At 41.4% G+C, this 22,033-nt stretch overlaps 1 protein-coding gene across 4 annotated transcripts in view; it reads left to right on the top strand.

The window, feature by feature from the left end:
* The window catches only part of si:dkey-34e4.1 (carboxyl-terminal PDZ ligand of neuronal nitric oxide synthase protein), a 228,781-nt gene that overhangs the window by 149,052 nt on the left and 57,696 nt on the right, over window positions 1–22,033 (top strand). For all 4 annotated transcript variants that reach the window (XM_060913401.1, XM_060913399.1, XM_060913400.1 and 1 more), the window contains one exon: window positions 8,289–8,435. In XM_060913401.1, the coding sequence (XP_060769384.1) occupies window positions 8,289–8,435 (147 nt within the window). The remainder of the gene's footprint in view (window positions 1–8,288; window positions 8,436–22,033) is intronic.

The raw sequence follows: 22,033 nt of genomic DNA, 5'->3' as shown, positions 1-22,033 counted from the left end.
ATGATATGCTGAGTATTTTTAATTTTGTTTAACTGTTTTTAATGTAGTAAATCAGGGCTTTTCAAAGTGTGGGGCGCGCCTTCCCTAGGGGGTGCCAGAGTTCTTCAGGGGGGCGCAACATGAGGAAAAATAAACCAGAATAAGTTACTATTGCGGACATTTAGTGAACTTCAGCAAGCCTTTGCCAGAGACAAAAATGGATCGGTTTTTAGTACCTAAAGCTACAGTGAGTGAGGAGACAGAGTCTGGGCCAAGCAAAAAAAGAAGGAAGTATGACCACGATTATTTAAAGTTTGGATTTTCATGGACTGGATCTGAAGATGCTCCACTGCCACAGTGTGTTGTCTGCCAAGAGGTGCTAGCTAACGATGCTATGAGATGTTTAAAATGTGTAAAACAAGATGTTTGAAAAAAAGCACAGATGTTTAAAATGTGTAAAAAAAAAAAAAAGATGTTTTAAAAAGCACAGATGTTTAAAATGTGTAAAAAAAAAAAAGAGGTTTTAAAAAAGCACAGATTTTTAAAATGTGTAAAAGAAAAAAAAATGTGTACAACAACCTTTTTTTTTTAAAATACGAATGGAACATTAAGTATAGCAACAACAAAAATTGTAAGGGGGGATGCTGTTGTTGTTTATTTGCTCTCTGAGGGGGGGCTGACTCTCACACACTTTGAATACCCCTGTAGTAAACATTACGCCATTATAGCAGAAAGCACGGCTAGCGATCTGGCACGTTTTAATTGTGCAACAGCAATGATGTAAATAAAGGCGTGATGGAGTAGTGTCCAAAAGTATTTTTTTCATGAGCTCACTGTATAGTCCTTTATATAGTAATTCCCTATAGGGAAATTACAAAAATGATTTGTTGTTTTAACTTAAAGTTAGTACCTGGGCTGCCTTAAAATTTTGAGTTCATTGAAATTCATATAGTAAGTTAAATTGTTCGCCTCATTGTGTTAGCTTACTATATTAATTTCAGTGAACTCAAAATTTTAAGACAGCCCGGGTACTAACATTTTTAAGCTCAAACAAGAAATTTTTTTTTTAAAGATATTTTTTTGGGCTTTTTTCACCTTTATTGGATAGGACAGTGTAGAGACAGGAAATGAGCGGGAGGGAGGGATCGGGAAATGACCTCGGGTCGGAATCGAACCCGGGTCCCCGGATTTATGGTATGGCACCTTATCCACCTGAGCCACAACACCCCCAAACAAGAAATCATTTTTACAGTGTATATAGTGAGCAGGGAGTAGTGAATGAGTTAGTGATTTCGGACACAGGGCTGGTCTGCCCATGTTTGGTCTGGAGAACCAACTTAAGAAAGAACTTGACTGACATCCACCTCAACCCCGCTGAACAACTTTGGGATGAATCGGAACTCCATCTGCGGAGCAGGTCTTCTTGTGCAACATTAGTGCCTGACCTTACTCATGAGCTTGTGGCTGAAGGGTCACAAATCCTCACTGCCACATTCCAAAATCTGAAGAGCAGAGGCTATTGTAACCACAAACGTTCAACCAACTCCTTCTTATTTCCCATAGTTTTGGAAAGGGAACTTCAACAAGCACATCTGTTAGTGCAGGTTTTTTTTTTTAAGTGCAATTTTTGAAAGTATGGCAAAAAAAAAAATCTGAAATGCTAGTACGAGTAAACATTAATTAACCAATCTGAGAGCCGACATTTAATATACAAACAGGTTTGAAGCTTTTTGCCAGTATATTTTGGTCTGGAAGTGATATTTTGGCAGATTTAGTTCTTGCTTAAAAAATGTGGTTACTGATAATGAAGCTGGTCATCTTCACTGCCTATTTGTGATCGATCACCCAAGACAGCAGTTAATAAATTGTAACTGAGCCTGAGGGAGCAATGAATTCAAAATTGTCGAATTGGAACACGACAGCAGGATATCAGGGCGACAGTTCATTGGCATGAGAAGTTTGGCGATGAAGCAGGAAAAAGCACACGAGTAAGTCAACAACAGCATAGTTTAAAAAGAATAACATTTGCTACATCAGAGTCCAGACGTAAACCCGATTAACATGTTGTGCTGTGACCTGATGAATGCTGTTCGTGTAAGAAAGTCTCAGTAATCTTAGACAGCAGAAACAGGGTTTTCAAGAGTCCTGGCCCAAAATTCCTTCACATACTTTTTCCAGGCTGGACTGAATTTCAGAAATTCTAAATCTCACATTAACTTTTTCTCATTAACTTTTTAACCAACTTGTCCAGTCAGACAAGAAGCAAGATTTTTCACTTGTCCTGACCACAACCATTTTATTACTATGTATTTACTAGTTCAATGAAAGGAAAGTGGTTAAAACTTTTATCAAAAATCAGGTATATTTTTGATAATCATTATGCTTTAATGATGTATAATTTTTCAATAAAATTCAAACTTTAACAATAAACAAAAACCATCCAAAGCTCCATTATGGTGTATGTGTTGTTCTAACCCATTACCTGATCTGCAGTTTTAAAGGAGGACTGAAGGCAAATTTTTATTATCAAAATTCTATTTATCCAATTTTATTAAATATAGGAATGCATTTTTGATAGCTATTTTGTCACCGCTATAGCAAGTTATAAGTGTTTGAAATATGCTATGTAATATATCAGTCCATATGTCAAAGCAATGGCCGTAAACGAGATTCGTCGAGACCTGTGCGAGACATCGTAGGACGGAAGTAAAACGTACAGCGGAAATCAAAGTGACCAACATCTGCCAACGTTGTCAAAAGACGTGCGCCCTCTTTCGAATACTGATGTGATCAAGCCGGAAGTTTTGTTTGTTTTGATAGCAATCAGGAAAGTCTGAAAAAAGTAGGCAGTAATCGTCATTTAAACTCGTTTTTGTGTAATATTTAATTTGGAAAACAGTTTTCAAAATGGCGGCACTGACACCCGGCTGACACTTCACATTTTGAAGTCTCGCACAAGTCTCATGAAGATCACGCGGATAAGTGACGCCTGCTGTGGACCAAACGAACTAAATTCAACATGGCTAAAAACCGAATAGGCCGATAAGTATAATATTTAATTGCAATTAGTTGCCAATACGAGTCACGATATAAGGTTACTAAAACTGAAAATGTAATTGAATAACACGTTAATTAAGAAATAAAGCAAGTTTAAAAATGACTTCAGTTCCCCTTTAAGAGTTAGACTCACCCAAACTCGAAGCTTCTGGAGGAAATAAAGTTAAATCTTGATTAATCCAGTAAAACTTGAAGTATAAATTAATTTGAACCAATGAAACTGAAAGAAAAGAAGTTGGACATGATAAATCGGTGACAGAGTCACGCTGTGAATGAAAACAAACCGTGAGTTCAGCACTGTCGTAAAATTCGCCCGAAATATTTTACGACATTTGTGTTGGTTAATGTGCACCATTTCGAAAGAAAAATGCAGTGAATGTCAGAATGAAATGAAGATTCACCACAGATATTTATTTTATTGAGGTATTCGATCGCCATTTCTCCGATTTCGATGAATTCAGAATCTAATAATCTATAACGAGATATTACGCCGTGATTCTTTTTACACACACACCTGCTCCACTCAGCTTCCCTGGAATTTCTGAAACAGTAACACAGCCCGATAACGGTGGGAATTGAACTAATTTTGTTGGCACTTTACTGATGTAACTCTTGAATAAATACAACAAAAAGGTGATTTTCAACAAATATTCAGTTTGTCCTGTTGGACAGACAGATGCGGATTTCACTTGTCTGGACCAAACATTTGGTTGTCTCAGATAGTTGGACTACCGTTAATGTCGAGTCCTGTCTCAGTATTTCCAAAGAGCTTACAACTTTTTTCCAACTGCACAAGTCAAATCTGCCAACTTCTTGAAATTAATTGGGTGAATCTCTTGAGCTCTTGATAGAAATGTGTTAAGTTGACTGAATTGTTGATTATAGATTTTGAGATCCATTTTTGGATCCATCCCTCCATCCACCTGTTGATTCACATTGTTTTGTTTTTATTGGAACTACCACGCAACTGCAGTGTGCTTTGTGAAGAAGAAATGAGTTTGGGTGTTTTGACAGGCCAGAAGGAGAAAATAATTAGTTTTAATTCTGTATTAGCTGTCTTCCATGTTTCTGTCCCCAAAGACCCACGACACCCTCATCTCTAATCTCTAAGCTAAGATGACAGGCCGAAGCTATTTGGAGAAAATGAGTTTCTTGTGCTTTGAGTATAAATGTGTTTGAGCTCATAAAACTTTAATGAGCTCTTTAAAGGCAGTGGGGTTAGAATTTTCATGTTTAAATGGCATGACGAGAAATTTGGAGGAAGCCTTAAATGCAAGGCTTTTGACTTTTTTGCTGTCTTTATGTGAGAAATCGTTTGAAAATAGCTTTGAGTCTATGTGTGTGATGTGCTTTAAGCCTTTCTTCGGTGCAATTTCTGGACTTAATGACCCTACACTTTGTTAAAACTTCACTTTCAGCGGACTTTTTAGGACATTTTTATCAAGTCTGCCCACCTTATTGGTCAGATTATAGGTTTGTACTTACTGACTTACTGTAGCTAATTATGTTATTTGTCCTAATTAGTAAGTAATAAAACTCCTGGGGGCATGATATTCTAGGAAAGTATTCAACATATGGCATGATGCAAAGAGGAGTGACTTTCACCACACTGATCTTGATTATTTTCAAGTAACAACGCATTTTAATGTGCTTTATTCATCTTATACCACAGCAGTTGGCAATGAATTTGTTAATGAATGGCAGCCCATATTTTAATAGCAATGTTTAATCTTGTGGAACATCCGCAAAACAGGTTTGTTCCTGTTGTCATTTACGCCTTGGTCTCACATATCCGGAATCACCTTAGAGTAGACGCCGGTAGACGATTTTGAGCCTTCGGCACATGTTCCAGGCCCTTCCGTCAGAATACGCATGGATTAAAGTTTTCCGTCATGTGACGGATTTCCGTCAACTGAACTCTCCCAAGGCCAAATGTGAGGTTGGTGCTGATCCGAGGAGAATTAAAATGACGGGTGGTTGGGTAGAGATTGGGTTATAACACTGATGTGTTGCAACACCATCAACTATCAGCAGGGTTTATTTAACTTTTTTGTTTTTGAGCCATGCTTTGTGTCGTTCATTTCCTATGTTTGATCATGTTTAAACGTTCGCTGTCTACGGTGCGGCATTAAAAAAAAACATGCGCTGTCAAAATTGGCAAAATACATTCCCATGTGCTTGGCGTGCTTGTGTCTGACCATTTCTGTTTTGTATTAAATTAAATCTTGCCAAAATAACTTAGTTCAAACCTGGACATATAGAAATAGAGCATGTAAAAAAAAAAAAAAAACGAAAAAATAAACCCCGGAAAGCCCGCTCCTCTGCTTCAGCCAGACTTGAAGACCCGACGGTGCAATGCTTGCAGACTGTCAGAAGTAATTAGACCTAAATTTATAGCTAACAAATCAGCAGACGCCCCAACAATTATTATTTTCGTTAGGCCAATGTGTAAGGTATGTTAGAACCGTGCCTTATAGCCTACGTTATATCACAATTTAAAGGACGTTTGAGGAGTTGGAGGCTGCGAGCGCAATGATGTTCCGACATGCGCTAAACTTTATTCCCTGAAAATCATACACCAGCGTTCAATGCCCCAAACAGTCAAAATGTCTAGAAGACTACGGTTAAATAATAATCATAGCCTACTAAGTTAAATTACGTCAAAACATCTGTTTCTGGCCTATGAAATGATGGAGGAAAATGAGAACGAACGCAAAGTAGATAGCAGCCAACTTCACGCGATCTTTTAGGGAACTTAACACTCATGTTGGCCACAATATTTCTCTTAATAAAATCTTGAATTGTTTTTGAAGTCGTATTCAACACAAAGTAAGGTCAAATTATAATTATAATTTTAATTTAAGCGAAGATCCAAACTTTTTTCTATATTGACGTCGAGCATAGAGGAGCATGTCATTCTGCTTTCGGTTTCGGCAGCATGGATGCGCTTTACATGAAAGAAGGCACTGATGTGTCTGCCATCGATAAAGGTGTAAAAAACAAGTGGAGGTGGGCTTGGCTGTACGAAATAGGTGAAAACGGAAAGCCATTTAGTTCATGGTGCAAAAAACTAAACATTCCAGGCGCTTGCATTTGTGTGGTTTGCCACAAAAAATAATATACGGAAGCAATGGAAAGAAAGTGCAATAAATTGAATATATTAATCCATTAATTAATTGATAATAAAGTTATCAGTTCTAAGTTAACCATTCTCAGAATTTCATCGAAATCCACCCATAACACCCCCCCCACCCCACCCCCCGTAAATTTTCAGTCAAATAATTTTTTTTTGCTTTAATCCATGAATCCGTGAATGCCGGGGAGCTACCGTAGGTTGACAACAAGGAGGGCGTGGCTTCCATCCCTGGAAAGTTTGGTCATGTTGAAAGTTGCCGTGGGTCAAGCACCAGGTGAAGGCATCTGTGAGGCTGACATGGGCTCCCGGGGGTTCCCGTAGCATTCCGTCGCAACCATCGAGCTCAAAATGTTCATGGAATAGCATTCTGCAGAAAGTGAAAAGTTTGCCTGGGGGCGTGGCTTATTTTGTCTTGCGGTGGCTATGCCACACCGCAGTCATGAAAACAGTACACATTGTCATCATTGCTGTAAGGCCATACATCATTATACATTGCTGCCACCATTGCTTTATCTGCGTCTTCCGTCGCTACCTTCGCAGCTACTGTGGCTTCATTTGCATATTTACTCAGCCCAAATTTATTCAATGGCTCACCTCCAAAATCTCCTGGAATGGCCACGGTAGCCCCAGCCATGGTTCTCACTGATCAACCGGCTGTATGTGACCTTAGCTTTCCATCGCACCAGCTGTAAACAGTCATTCTCTCACGATCCATAGTTTTGTTTTGTTTTTTGTTTTTTCCATTCTCTTGAGGTTAATAAGACAGGATACACAGTTTGCCCCTTTTTTTTTTTTTTTTAATCAGAGAAACTGCAAACCACAAAGTAAGACACTGGAGACTAAATAAATGTCTCCTCACAGAAAATATCAACAATTACAGATTTTGTAAAAAAAAAAAAAATCATCCATTGTACAAGATTCTGTTTACGTTGTTACTATAGAAGTGATAACGTACAAAAACAAGCTCATGAACGTCATGAGAGAAGGTGCGAGTGCTACCAACACCTCGATTATAACTCTGTTGTGTTCCATCCATCCATCCATCCATTATCTGTAGCCACTTATCCTGGAGCCTATCCCAGCTGACTATGGGCAAGAGGCGGGGTACACCCTGGACAAGTCGCCAGGTCATCGCAGGGCTGACACAGAGACAAACAACCATTCACACTCACATTCACACCTACGGTCAATTTAGAGCCACCAATTAGCCTAACCTTCATGTCTTTGGACTGTAGGGGAAACTGAAGCCTGTTGCGTCCCATAAGGCCCAATCCCAATTCTAATTTCTACCCCTTCCCCTCCCCCTTCCCCTCCGCCTTCCCCTTGGCCCTTCCCCTTGAAACTGAGCTACAAGGGATAGGGCTTGAAATTCAACCCTTACGTATTGGGATAGCCCTTCAACGATCGCATATGTCATCGCGTACCTCCGTCAGCGTTTACGTTAGCAAAACGCGACGCGTCATTGGCTGCGACCAGCCGCTACAGTCAGAGCCAGAAATCTCTGCTGGCAGGGTGTGATTTGTTAACTAACACCACTGAATGGGATATCTTTGGCGCTTCGTGCACCACATCCGACAGAATGAGGTGTCAGAACACTCATGTAAACAATAAAAGCGAGAATAACAGAACAAAACGTACGCAGTAAAGCAACCGAAAACAATACTCACTCCCAAAGCTTTTTAGCAGCAGCTTGGATTTCAGAAATCGCTGCTCATTCTCAGCTCGAAAGCGAATCAAGCGGCGTGTTTCCTCTGGATAACAACTTAAAACACGTAAATAATGGAGAAAATACATTTATGACAATCTTTCGCCGCGGGAACCGCCATCTTTCTGAAATCCGCATGAAATCTCGCTGAAATCCGCATGGCATTGTGGGAAATCACTCAAACCCCTTCGTTCGGAGTCAGCTCCAGGAAAATCTCCGTTTGGAGGGGTACAGAAGCCCTCCCCCTTCCCCTACCCCTCCGCGTTAACTGGGATTGGGATACCCCTACCCCTTCACGTGAACGCGCAAAATGGAGGGGAAGGGCCAAGGGGTTGGTCCAAGGGGTGAAATGGGATTCGGCCTAAGTCTATTTGTTTGAAATAATAATCCGTCCCCACTGTCTCTTTGTAGGAACTGGAAGAGATGCCTCTTGACCCTCTGTCTCCCAGCAGCCCTTGCTCTCTGTCTCTAACACCACTGGCTGACCAGCACCACCTGCAGTTATTACAGCAGCAGGTACTCCAGCAGCAGCAGCAAGCTCAGGTTGCTGTGGCACAGGTAAGGCATGACACACTTCAAGGCTTCAGAAACTTTCGACTGGCAATATACACCAAAACTGTTTATGAGATTCTTGATCAGGTTCTAAAATTGACTGCTTGAAATAAATAACACTGGTATGAAGGGGAAAGGTTTATTGCTTCCTGGTATTTCGCACACATGCAGATACACCATACACACACACTATTTTGAGGTACGTTATTGATTTCTTTATTACTGTAGCTAATATACAAGAGGAATTTTTTGTTAAATTAAGTCATTATCTCATCTCATTATCTCTAGCCGCTTTATCCTGTTCTACAGGGTCGCAGGCAAGCTGGAGCCTATCCCAGCTGACTACGGGCGAAAGGCGGGGTACACCCTGGACAAGTCGCCAGGTCATCACAGGGCCGACACATAGACACAGACAACCATTCACACTCACATTCACACCTACAGTCAATTTAGAGTCACCAGTTAACCTAACCTGCATGTCTTTGGACTGTGGGGGAAACCGGAGCACCCAGAGGAAACCCACGCGGACACGGGGAGAACATGCAAACTCCGCACAGAAAGGCCCTCGCCGGCCATGGGGCTCGAACCCAGACCTTCTTGCTGTGAGGCGACAGCGCTAACCATTACACCACCGTGCCACCCTAAGTCATTATTTGATTTATTAAATATCTTTAGTCTTCAAATCACCATGTACAAATATCATTATGGGGACAACTAGTTGTCAGAAAGGGCTAAAAAGCTACACTTGTGCAGAGCACACGCAGAGGCGTGCGCACACACACACACTCCTATCATTGTGGGGACACTCATTGACATAATGCATTCATAGCCCCTGATCCAAACCTTAACCATCCCTAATGTCTAACCCTAACCTAAACCTCATTCTAACCTGAACCCTAAAACTAAGTCTTAACCCTCAAACTGCCCTTTGAAGAAGTGAGGACCAGCCAAAATGTTCTCACGTCCCAAAAACGTCCTAACTGTTGGTTAAAAAAGTGTTCCAGTCCTCAATTTGTAGCAAGTACACCCACACACCACACACACAAATTAAAAGGGAAAAAAAAAAAGGGACTGCATTTGTCACCTAATCCAATGCGAATGCTGGAAAAATATTACTCAATAAATCCATCCCATCTCATCTGTTCTTGTTTGGAGTAATGTGTACTGGCATCACGCTCATAAACGTAATATCTGCTCCTGAGACGCAGTAATGCTGTTTGCTCTCAGATTGTGTGTGCTGAGATTCAGCAGCACTGACCAGCTGCTCCATTATGGCCCACGGAGCTGCTTTTAATCAAATATTCATAAATTCACTCACATCCTCCTCTCTCTCTCTCTCTCTCTCTCTCTCTCTCTCTCTCTCTCTCTCTCTCTCACACGTACGTCAGACTTGCACACACAAGCTACCTTCCAAATGTCAAGAAAACAAACTTTTTTCTCATAACCATGTGAGCCTTTTCAAGCAGGCAGGTTTAAAAGCACAAATCTGGCAATCTTGCGTTTCATTTATTAGCCACATGAGAACTGCGTGTCAGTGAACTTAGACGTTTTCAGATGTTTTATTACAGTTCAGTCTATAGGGGAGAACGGCGAGACTTGGGACAGTTTGTATTCCCATAAATTTATTTCAACCAATCAGGTTTTAGATGACATCAGAGGTTAGATGTTGCCCCTTAGAGTAACCGACTTCCTTTGGAGCCATGAAGCTGGACACTGCAGTAAGGTTTGTGCAGTTCAGTATTTTTATCAACCAAAACTTGTATTTTCTACTTCGCCTCCACCTCCATTCTATGGTGTAATGTATTGTACGCTAGTGAATTGGGGATTTGTTAGGAATTTAAGTTTGTATCCTTGAGTTACCATATTTAGTATTATTTATTAAACTTAAACTCTGGGGGAAAACATTTAAGGATTTTTTTTTCCAAAATAGCCAGATCGGGAGAGTTGGGATGGTTCATCATGTTGAAGGTTTTTTTCTTGCGGTTTACAAATATAAAATTGTTTAAATTTTTTTGTTAAAAATGTGACCGTGTCCCTGCATGAGGATGCAGCTGATTTCATTCCTTCTTGAGAATGGAACTGTTTTGTCGATTCAGGTTTTGGGTAAACTGATATTTTTCTTTCGTTGTACCAGCATTGTGTGTTCATACAGTTCATGTTACAGGTTTTGATAATAAATAAAAATGAAACATGTAGAATTAAGCTAGGTGTTTTATTTTAGTTCCATGTCTCCCTGCTATGTCCCAAGTCTCTCAAAATAATGTCCCATGTCTCCCCTCAATGGCTCATGTCTCCCTGCAAAAAATAATGACAAAAAGTGAAGCCTGAAGGCCAGTATATGTGACATGCTGAGAAACTAATGTTCAGGGATGTGATTTTTCCGCGAATTCGCAGAATTCCGCTTTTTTCACCTCAAAACTTGAAGAAAAATTTTTTTCCGATTTTTCCCTCATCCACATTCGTATCCTATTCGTTCCGACTTTGTTTGAAAGATGGCAGCCTCGGATTTGCATCTTTACGCCTCGATCACGGAGGCTGCCATCTTTCAACTCTTTGTTTGAAGCGAGCTTACGTACAGCTATCTGACAAGCGCGTTCATTGGTTGTTACAGAGCGATGAGCCAATCACGTACCTCGTTTCATCTCAATGACGGAATTGCGTAAATGACGGAATTACGTCAATGAGATGAAACAAGGTACGTGATTGGCTCATCCCTCTGTAACAACCAATGAACGCGCTTGTTAGATAGCTGTACGTAAGCTCGCTTCAAACAAAGAGTTGAAAGATGGCAGCCTCCGTGATCGAGCGTAAAGATGCAAATCGAGTTAAAGAAATCGACAGAATAGTGAAAAAAAAGTTCCGCTGGGAATGGTTGGAGAAAAACCGCGGCTCGCCTCGGGGCGAATTACGTCACAAGGCGCGGGGCTAGCGGGCCCTGCTTGCGCTGGTTCTTTGGGGTGTGTGTGTGTGTGTGTGTGTGAGAGAGAGAGAGAGAGAGAGAGAGCGAGAGTGTGTGTGTCAGAGTTGCATGTTGACCATTAAATTGGCTTGAATTTGTTAATCATGACAAGTTTTTTCTTGTGTGTTTGCTTGCCATTTTAGTACAATTTTTAAGTCAGAAAACCCCAGAACCCAGGAGCTTCGGGGGGCTTCCCCCCTTGTCCCCCCACCAGGCCGTTGCCCTGGACCAGCTGGGGGCTGCGGCCCCCAGCCCCCCGGCTAAAATTTTCAGATAATTTCACCAGCCCCAAATCACATCCCTGTAATGTTGTAGTCAGAGAGTATAGTAAATACCAGAGGGGAACCATCAGGGCCTCCTAGGGCCTCAGATAAGGCCCAAACGTATCAGCATTTCAAATGTTATATTTAATTTCTCTCATTCTTTAATTTCTTTCATCATTTCATGATAATTATTCTCTTCTAATTCGGTCTCATTTTCTATCAAATTTGCTTCAGAAATGAAAGGGTTACTGTCCTGAAAACATTAAAATCGAGTTATCCAATGAGATTTTTTTGTTTGTTGTCTCTAGGCAGAGAAGAGTTTAGAGCTGGCTCACTCATTCGTTAGGACTTCATTGCCTTCTCAAAGGCCAACACGAGCTTAACCGCAACTCGGCGTGGCAGTGAAGTCACCTTCCAGCCAGTGTAGCATTCATCAGTAGTGTTAGCAAATGATAATAAAGCGAGAGAGCAAGTGGCACAGGCTAACAACTGAGAAACTAAGATTTCTGTCTCCAGTCTCTTCTTCCACACTGCGCGCTCGCCACAGTATTTTTCACTCATACTTAAGTATTCATTTCCCTCTGTAATTTACTGAGTTACTTTAAAAAAATCAGCACCAACGACTACACACAATGGCACGACCTGGCAGCCTGCCGCTAATCCCTTGCAAAATCCTTTGCCCTGTTGCTTTTTTTTGTGTGTCTGGCTAATTTTTGGCTGAGCTCAAGTCCCAGCTCTAATAGTAACGGTTCGCCACTGGTAAATACCCTCTAATGCAATATGGATATGATGCGACCTGCAAAGAATTTCACACAATCTACAAAAGCTGAAAACTTGTCCCTGTGCTCTCTCCTATGGCTGACATGGATAATACACTAAGATACAGAATGTCAATTCAATTAAAAAAAAAAAAAAGTTACGTTATAAAAATCTCGGCACTATGCCTCCCAAAGAACACAGCAAACCCAGAATAAGAGTTTGAGCCTTTTATTAAAAAAATTAGGCTTACATCCTTGGCTCAGCTTCCTAGCTTGTTCACCACTTTGCTCACAGCAATATATACACACACGCGCGCACACACACCTCACTGCTAAGGGACAGAGTGAATAAAAGTGAGAGTCTCCATAAATATATGTGGGACAACAAGGTTCAGGTGTGCCAGCTTAGTTGTTACCCCTGTAGGTCATCCCCAAACACCTTTCTCCCAGTGTAGACATACTCAAACTACGTCACCAACTGCTATACGTTTTCCACCAATGATTTCGCTCTTTTTGGAGATGCGAAATGATCCTGAAGGCAGATGCAGCCAAACCAGTTAAGCATACAGATAAATGGCAAAAAGCATTTTTACAGACATGATTAAAAGGATACAGAATGAAGTTTATGAAGTGAGGTTATACGCAGTTTCATAGTTTTGACGTCTTCAGTATTGTTCTACAATATAGAAAATATTCAAAATACAGAAAAACGTATGAATGAGTAGGTGTGTCTGAACTTTTGACCGGTACTGTATGTGATGTACTGTGTGCCTAGTGTATGTTGTCGTGTTAATAAACATACGGCAGGAATAACAGTTTCATGAATAATGATGACAATCTAAACAAAGCAGACTGCTAGCTGTGCTCTGTGCAAATATCAACATCAGCTATTTCAGCATCTTCCTACAATACAAGTATCCTGATACAGTGATGCTTGAAAGTTTCTGAACCCTTTAGAATTTTCTATATTTCTGCATAAATATGACCTAAAACATCATCAGATTTTCACACAAGTCCTAAAAGTAGATAAAGAGAACCCAGTTAAACAAATCAGACAAAAATATTATACTTGGTCGTTTATTTATTGAGGAAAATGATCCAATATTACATATCTGTGAGTGGCAAAAGTATGTGACCCTTTGCTTTCAGTATCTGGTGTGACCCCCTTGTGCAGCAATAACTGCAACTAAATGTTTCCGGTAACTGTTGATCAGTCCTGCACACCGGCTTGGAGGAATTTTAGCCCATTCCTCCATACAGAACAGCTTCAACTCTGGGATGTTGGTTAGTTTCTTCATATGAACTGCTCGCTTCAGGTCCTTCCACAACATTTCGATTGGATTAAGGTCAGAACTTTGACTTGGCCGTTCCAAAACATTATTCTTCTTTAACCATTCTTTGGTAGAACGACTTGTGTGCTTAGGGTCGTTGTCTTGCTGCATGACCCACCTTCTCTTGAGATTCAGTTGATGGACAGATGTCCTGACATTTTCCTTTAGAATTCGCTGGTATAATTCAGAATTCATTGTTCCATCAATGATGGCAAGCCGTCCTGGCCTAGATGCAGCAAAACAGGCCCAAACTATGATACTACCACCACCATGTTTCACAGATGGGATAAGGTTCTTATGCTGGAATGCAGTGTTTTCCTTTCTCCATATGTGGCAGATCACAGAATCCAGGGACACATGTCGGCCCAGGGGCATTTTGAGTTATTGACAGATTCAGAAAGTACAGTTTCTAAGCTTTCCAATGATGCCTTCCATGTGGAGATCTGACAATATTTGAAGAATGTGTGGCCTTTTGAAAGTGTATACTTCTTAAAACAGAAAAGGGAGAAAATCGCCCTCAAAGTTTTCCATCTCAGCTACTCTGGGTGTAGGGCGGGCACATAATGGTGCTCATTTGCATGACATTAAGGAAAGCCCTACCCCCTACGAGCTAGCACGATGCTACTTTCATGTAAACAAAGATCACCACGTCAATTTTCCTTCCATGCAAAGTATGCCCAACACAATTATGAAGTACAAAAATAAGTCCTAAAGTATACTTTAACGTTTTGTGGTTGAAAAATTACTCACACCGTAAGAAAGAAAGATAGCACGATGATGACACAACTAACACAACACTAGTTTCCTGTAAAGCCTCGGTCACAACCGGCCGTATGTGCTCCTACAGCCGGTCTACACGCAAAAAACGCAAGAAACACACGGAGAGCGCACATGAAAAGCACGAGAGCGCGCATGTGAAAAGCACGAGAGCGCGCGTGTGATGTGCTGATTTTCGAGCCGCAGACCGGCCGCAGAGGTTCTTTGTCATGTCAAACAAACTCTACGGGCGCTTACGTTTTTTTTCAGGTTGCAAGACAAACTTACGGCCAACGCGCGTCTTTCTCCGTGAACAAAAAAAAAAAAAAACGCAGCGATTTGGGAAACGCCAAAAATCACACGGCCCAAAAATCGTATGTCCGGTTGTGACCTAGGCTTAACCAAACCACAACACTCTCCGTTACATGCAAAAATAACCACACAGCCTTAGATTAATAAACTTACCCCATCAGAAAGAGAAACGGCGCCTTGCATACACCAATGCCTCCGATGGAATGTAATCCTAGAACGGTCCGTATATCATCCAGTCATTCAAGTATTCCATTCAATCTGGAAAACGAGGTTGCGGTTTTTTTTGCTAGAAATGTGTTATCTCCGATGTAAATACCGAGTGTCTGTTTGCTTCGCGGTGTTTCAGCTCCTCTGTGCTCTGTTTAGTAACTCATTCCATAGTGAAATCACACGCCTGTATGCAGGTTAAGTAGCCATGCGCTCAACTCGGATCATACAGCTGATTCGCGGAAAAAAAAACAAATGACTTTAAATCATCATGTGAATGGCTCATATGGTAATTTACCCACACCCCCTAGCAGGCTACAGTCCTGACAAAAACGAGACAATTTGCAACAAAAAATGTATGCTTTTCCAACAAAACAGTCTATTATCTGAAATACTGATTGCATTCTTCAAGATCTCAACTTGCACATGATGGAAAAAAAAACAAAAATCACAAATTTCGAAAAAAAATGCTTCTTTTGCGATTATCTCGGATTCGTTTCGGCCGACATGTGTCCCTGGATTCGGTGAGCGGTCACATATATAACGCTTCTCATTTAAACCAAAAAATGTTTTATTTTGGTTTCATCAGTCCACAAAACATTTTTCCAATAGCCTTCTGGCTTGTCCACATGATCTTTAGCAAACTGCAGACGAGCAGCAATGTTCTTTTTGGAGAGCAGTGGCTTTCTCCTTGCAACCCTGCCATGCACACCATTGTTGTTCAGTGTTCTCCTGATGGTGGACTCATGAACATTAACATTAGCCAATGTGAGAGCGGCCTTCAGTTGCTTAGAAGTTACCCTGGGGTCCTTTGTGACCTTGCTGACTATTACATGCCTTGCTCTTGCAGTGATCTTTGTTGGTCGACCACTCCTGGGGAGGGTAACGATGGTCTTGAATTTCCTTCATTTGTACACAATCTGTCTGACTGTGGATTGGTGGAGTCCAAACTCTTTAGAGATGGTTTTGTAACCTTTTCCAGCCTGATGAGCATCAACAACGCTTTTTCTGAGGTCCTCAGAAATCTCCTTTGTTCGTGCCATGATACACTTCCACAAACGTGTGTTGTGAAGATCAGACTTTGATAGATCCCTGTTCTTTAAATAAAACAGGATGCCCACTCACACCTGATTGTCATCCCATTGATTTGAAGACACCTGACTCTAATTTCACCTTCAAATGAACTGCTAATCGTAGAGGTTCACATACTTTTGCCACTCACAGATATCTCATCTCATTATCTCTAGCCGCTTTATCCTGTTCTACAGGGTTACAGGCAAGCTGGAGCCTATCCCAGCTGACTACGGGCGAAAGGCGGGGTACACGCTGGACAAGTCGCCAGGTCATCACAGGGCTGACACATAGACACAGACAACCATTCACACTCACATTCACACCTACGGTCAATTTAGAGTCACCAGTTAACCTAACCTGCATGTCTTTGGACTCCACACAGAAAGGCCCTCGCCAGCCACGGGGCTCGAACCCGGACCTTCTTGCTGTAAGGCAACAGCGCTAACCACTACACCACCGTGCCGCCCCAGATATACCGTATGACATTTGGATAATTTTCCTCAATAAGTAAATGACCAAGTATAATATTTCTGTCTCATTGGTTTAACTGGGTTCTCTTTATCTACTTTTAGGAATTGTGTGAAAATCTGATGATGTTTTAGGTCATATTTATGCAGAAATATAGAAAATTCTAAAGGGTTCACAAACTTTCAAGCACCACTGTATAGCATCTAAAATATAAACATATAAATCTAGGCACACAGGAGAAACCAACTCTGTTGCAAAGTTACAGACAATGCAGTGAAAATCGCAGCTATTACCCAGTATGCGATTCTTGTTGATCAGCTGCTATCAGTCATTAACAATGACGAATTCTAATGCCACAAAAACAAATCATACTTTACTTACAGCTGTCCTGAAGGCTTTTTTTTAACTGAAACAAAATCCAATCTTCACTGCAGCCACTCGATACGAAACAACTAATTCACTTCATGTAAAATCAGCTATCTAAAATTACAAAGAATAAGCCTAGTAGCAAGAGGTTTTCATGGCCACTATGTAAACCAGGAAAACAAAATGAGATAAATAAAATGTTCATTGAGTCCCCAAACTTAATTATTACCAAGTAGTTTATGCCTGTTGGTATCAGAGGACCAAAAAACATGAGCCTGTCCTCTGTGCCAAATTTCATAAAGTGTGCAAAGCATCCTATGGGCTACCATCGACTCCAATGAGCAAGTAGACATGGTGGTAGTAGTAGTCGTAAGAAGAAGATGATGACATAATTGCAAGAGGGTGTCTATGTTCCTGTGGTGCTTGGCCCCTAAAAAATGCAATATAAGAAGGAATGTACTGTAAGTATGGAACAGACATTTATTTAAAAAACAAACAAACACTCATTGAATTAGTGATCAACAACAATATTTATTGAATAAATATCAAAGGAAATATTTTTAGGGCCCGAGCACCGTTCAGTGCGAAGACCCTATTGTTTTTTGAAGGATTATTATTATTATTATTATTATTTTTCTGTCACGCTTGGCTTTTTTTGAGGCATTTCTCATGCACGAAAACTCATGAAATTTGATACACACAGTCATTGTAACCGCTTCTCAGCCACAGATGTTTGGCCCCGGGCATGGCCCAGGGACTTCATAGCGCCCCCTAATGTCATGGAGTCCACGGATTGGCATATAGTTTCAGCTACACATACCAAATTCGGTATGTATGTAGTTCATACCAAGACGAACAACTTTCGTATCTACATTGCATTAGCCACGCCCAACAGGAAGTGAGGTAATTGGGCTTATATGCGTTTGGACACATGGTCATTTTTAACGTACTCCTCCTAGACGGTTCATCAGATTCATGTCAAACTTGGCAAACATGATGCCAAGATATTGCTGATGTTGAATTGCGAAGGGATTTTTGATATGATGTAAGATGTTGAAATGGCAATATGATGAATTTTAATACTCGCCACATAAACAGGAAATGTGTCATGAAGTCATAATACATTTAATGATTTGGCTGAAACCTTTCGGGTTATTAGAGAATGTGATTATTATGACATCTGGACGCCCAATATGCCTGTCTGGTATAGCGCCACCAACTGGCCAAGGAAAGAATAGGGTTTTGAATATGTGTGTTTTGACATATGATGAATTTTAACATGCTCCTCCTAGACGGTTCATGAGATTCATGTGAAATTTGTTATACGTGATGCCAAGATGTCACTGATATTAAATTGCGAAGGGATTTTTGATATCTTGTAATATGTTGAAATGGCGGGCGGCACGGTGGTGTAGTGGTTAGCGCTGTCGCCTCACAGCAAGAAGGTCCTGGGTTCGAGCCCCGGGGCCGGCGAGGGCCTTTCTGTGTGGAGTTTGCATGTTCTCCCCGTGTCCACGTGGGTTTCCTCCGGGTGCTCCAGTTTCCCCCACAGTCCAAAGACATGCAGGTTAGGTTAACTGGTGACTCTAAATTGACCGTAGGTGTGAATGTGAGTGTGAATGGTTGTCTGTGTCTATGTGTCAGCCCTGTGATGACCTGGCGACTTGTCCAGGGTGTACCCCGCCTTTCGCCCGTAGTCAGCTGGGATAGGCTCCAGCTTGCCTGCGACCCTGTAGAAGGATAAAGCGGCTAGAGATAATGAGATGAGAATGAGATGTTGAAATGGCCTTATGTTTTTAATATCTCGCCACATACACAGGAAATGTGTCAGAAAGCCACAGTGCATTGACTGTATGGTCGGACACTTCTTACTTCAATAGATATGATTATTATGATAACCTGACGCCCAATGGGCCTGCCTGTTATAGCGCCACCACCTGGCCAAGCAGGAAATGTGCCAGAAATTGCCAATGCCTTAACTGATTGATCTGACACTTTACAACATATTGTGTATTATGATTGTTATGATATTCACGTGTAATTCAGATGCCTAGCACAGCGCCACCATCTGGCCAAGTAGGAAATGGGGAAAAATGTTCAATTTATTGATGGATTGATCTGAAACTTTACAAAATATTGGATATCGTGATTCTGATGATATTGACACGTCTAAATCACATGCCTAGCACAGTATCACCATCTGGCCAAGCAGGAAATGTGCCAAAAATTTTCAGTGCTTTGACGGATTGATCTATGGCATGCCTGACATAGCGCCACCAACACACACACACACGCGCGCACACACACATGAATACTCACGAGAATGGGTAACATATACAATTCTGTGCCCACTCATACACAGTCATATACATATTTATGCATACACACACATTCTCTCACAAGTATGCACTCACATGCACACGCAACATCTATGAGCACACTCTCTTTCAAACACACACACACTTTTGGCCCTTTTCCACTACCCTTTTTCAGCTCACTTCAGCTCGCTTCAGCTCACTTCAGCCCGACACGGCTCGCGTTTCGACTACCAAAAACCAGCACGACTCAGCTCGCTTCAGCCCTGCTTAGCCCCTAAAACTCGCACGGTTTTGGAGTAGGGCTGAAGCGAGCCAAAGCGAGCCGAGTGAGGTTGGGGGCGTGAACAGACACTCCCCTGTGCACTGATTGGTGAGGAGGAGTGTCCTCATATGCCCACACACGCCCCGCGAGCGCGCTGGGATCTGTAAACACCGCAAACCCGGAAGGAGAAGAATTACGAATTACGAGAATTTCTGAAGCCTTATGCGCCTCGCCTCATCTATACGCTCTTGCCAGTATCTGTTGGCGTTGTCGGTGACAACAAGCCACAGCACCAAGACCAGCAACACTAACGACTCCATGTCCTCCATGTTTATTGTTTACTATTTGGGTCGTGAGACTACCGCTTAAAAGATCACTGATGTCACTGTTTGCGCTGCTTAACGACATCACGTGACGTCCACCCACTTTCGCTAACTCCACCCAATGTGTCCACCCACTTCCAGCCAGCACGGTTCAGCGCGGTTGTAGTCGAAATGCAACTCCAACAGCCCCGCTCAGCCCGACTCAGCACGGCACGGCTCAGCCCGACTCAGCCGCGTTTGTCGTGGAAAAGCGGCATTTCTCTCTCTCTGACTGACAGACAGACAGACAGACGGAATAATAGTGACCTGCCATCATTGTGCATTTTGTTGCAGACATATGAAAACTCTGCATGTACACACACACACACACACACACACTGCAGACACAGGAAAGCTAAGATGACTTAAGATTACAGCGCGAGATAGAGATAAGGAGGGGACACGTATAGTTTTGTACATATATAATTGTACATTTTCACACCACAGAAAGACACACACACTTAGTCTTTGCCTGTCTATCTCTCATCCGTCAAGCAGTCATGGCATTTGCAACATGCACATCACCTTTGAACATTTGATGAATATATGACATGTGTAGGTACCGCCACAGTCCCGTTTAGAACTACAAATCCTATCAACTAACTTGCGCGATGACCTACGTCACGCCTGGGCGGGATTACCTACGTCACATCCCCCCCGACTCCATAAGTGACTCAGTCAACTTCCGTTCTTTCTCTCTCGTCGTGGACCGTCATGTCATACAGACATAAAGAGACACCCGCTCATCAGAACGTCCAAGACCAAGACGTCTGCCTTGCAAGAAAAAGGACTCAACGCGCTTTCGTATATACCACTGGCCACGGTAAAAGAGTACTTAAGTCGCGCCGTCTCACTCATATTGAGTTACAACCGGTTTTATTTGTTTATTATAAGTAACGTTACGACTGCAGCCCAAGCAGTTAATGAAAAGTTAGAAGTGACCAGATTCCTTCTGACTTAATCACTGTGCACATTATTGATTAGAGACTCTTCCTCATGAACGACGAAGCCTCGGATCAAGAATTCTCTGCTTTTTACAGAAGCCTCCACGAGCTCTGTGAAACTCCGCGGAACTTCGGGACATCTCTGCATATCCTGCATAGAAAACTTTGATACTAGAAGTAAGGCTGGCATTTGGGCAAACTAGTCTTAGGAATTAGCTTTATGAAGTAGTGTGAATTTAAACTCAGAAACTGTTTAATTGTGCACACTGATCATTGTGTTCTACATTGCTCTCTCTCCGTTGTTTCAAAAAGATAGGCTGTTGCATGCTCTTTGCTATCTTCTCTAACATCCTTTAATTTCATTATTACACATATTTTGACCTCATGAAGATTTCAGTGAATTTGATAATGTTATAGGGAGTGGGTTAGCAACCATGACGAATTCCTTTGTCTCAAGAGACCACAAGGTGATTCTCACCTCCCCCAACACCTTAGATAAGATTCCAATCCCTGAAACAAACTCACACACACACACACACACACACACACACACACACACACACACACACACACACACACACCTCTCATACACACACACACACACATGCGCACACACATACATACACACTGTTTATGCCTTGTATATAATGTACTCAACTGCTATTATCCATTTAGTATCATTGTTATAATAAATTCAATTATTCTGTTAAACTGTGCCTGTCTGTTTTTGCTACTGTATACTTGAAGTCACACAATCTCAAAGAACTCCAAATTGCCTTCACCCAAGTGTATATGAGTGCTATTGGCTGTAGTGTCGATGTAATACGGTAAGTAATACATTATTGCTGCATCAGTAGTGATCACAATAATTTGGAACACACCATAATTTAGCTGTTTGGTAATTTATTATTAAACACCAAAATTAATGGTATTATTTAATGAGACTGATTTAATGAGACTGATCACTTAAGACCAATAGCACCCACATATTTATTGGTGCTCCGTGTGAGGCGATTGGTTTGTTGACTTCTTGAATATTGTTGCAACAACAGATAAATTATCAGTTTGATTAAGCAACTGCCAAGGTACATCCCCAGGTGTGTTAAACGTTTAACCGTAGCGTGATAACCATATCACAAAATACTAATAACCTATTAATAACTTAGGATAAGAGATAGCATTTCCAAACAAAAACAAACTTTATTAATTGATTAATTAATTACA

The sequence above is a fragment of the Neoarius graeffei genome, chromosome 28 (assembly GCF_027579695.1).
Source record: "Neoarius graeffei isolate fNeoGra1 chromosome 28, fNeoGra1.pri, whole genome shotgun sequence".
NCBI lineage: Eukaryota > Metazoa > Chordata > Actinopteri > Siluriformes > Ariidae > Neoarius > Neoarius graeffei.
This window is presented reverse-complemented; position numbering and strand designations above follow the sequence as displayed.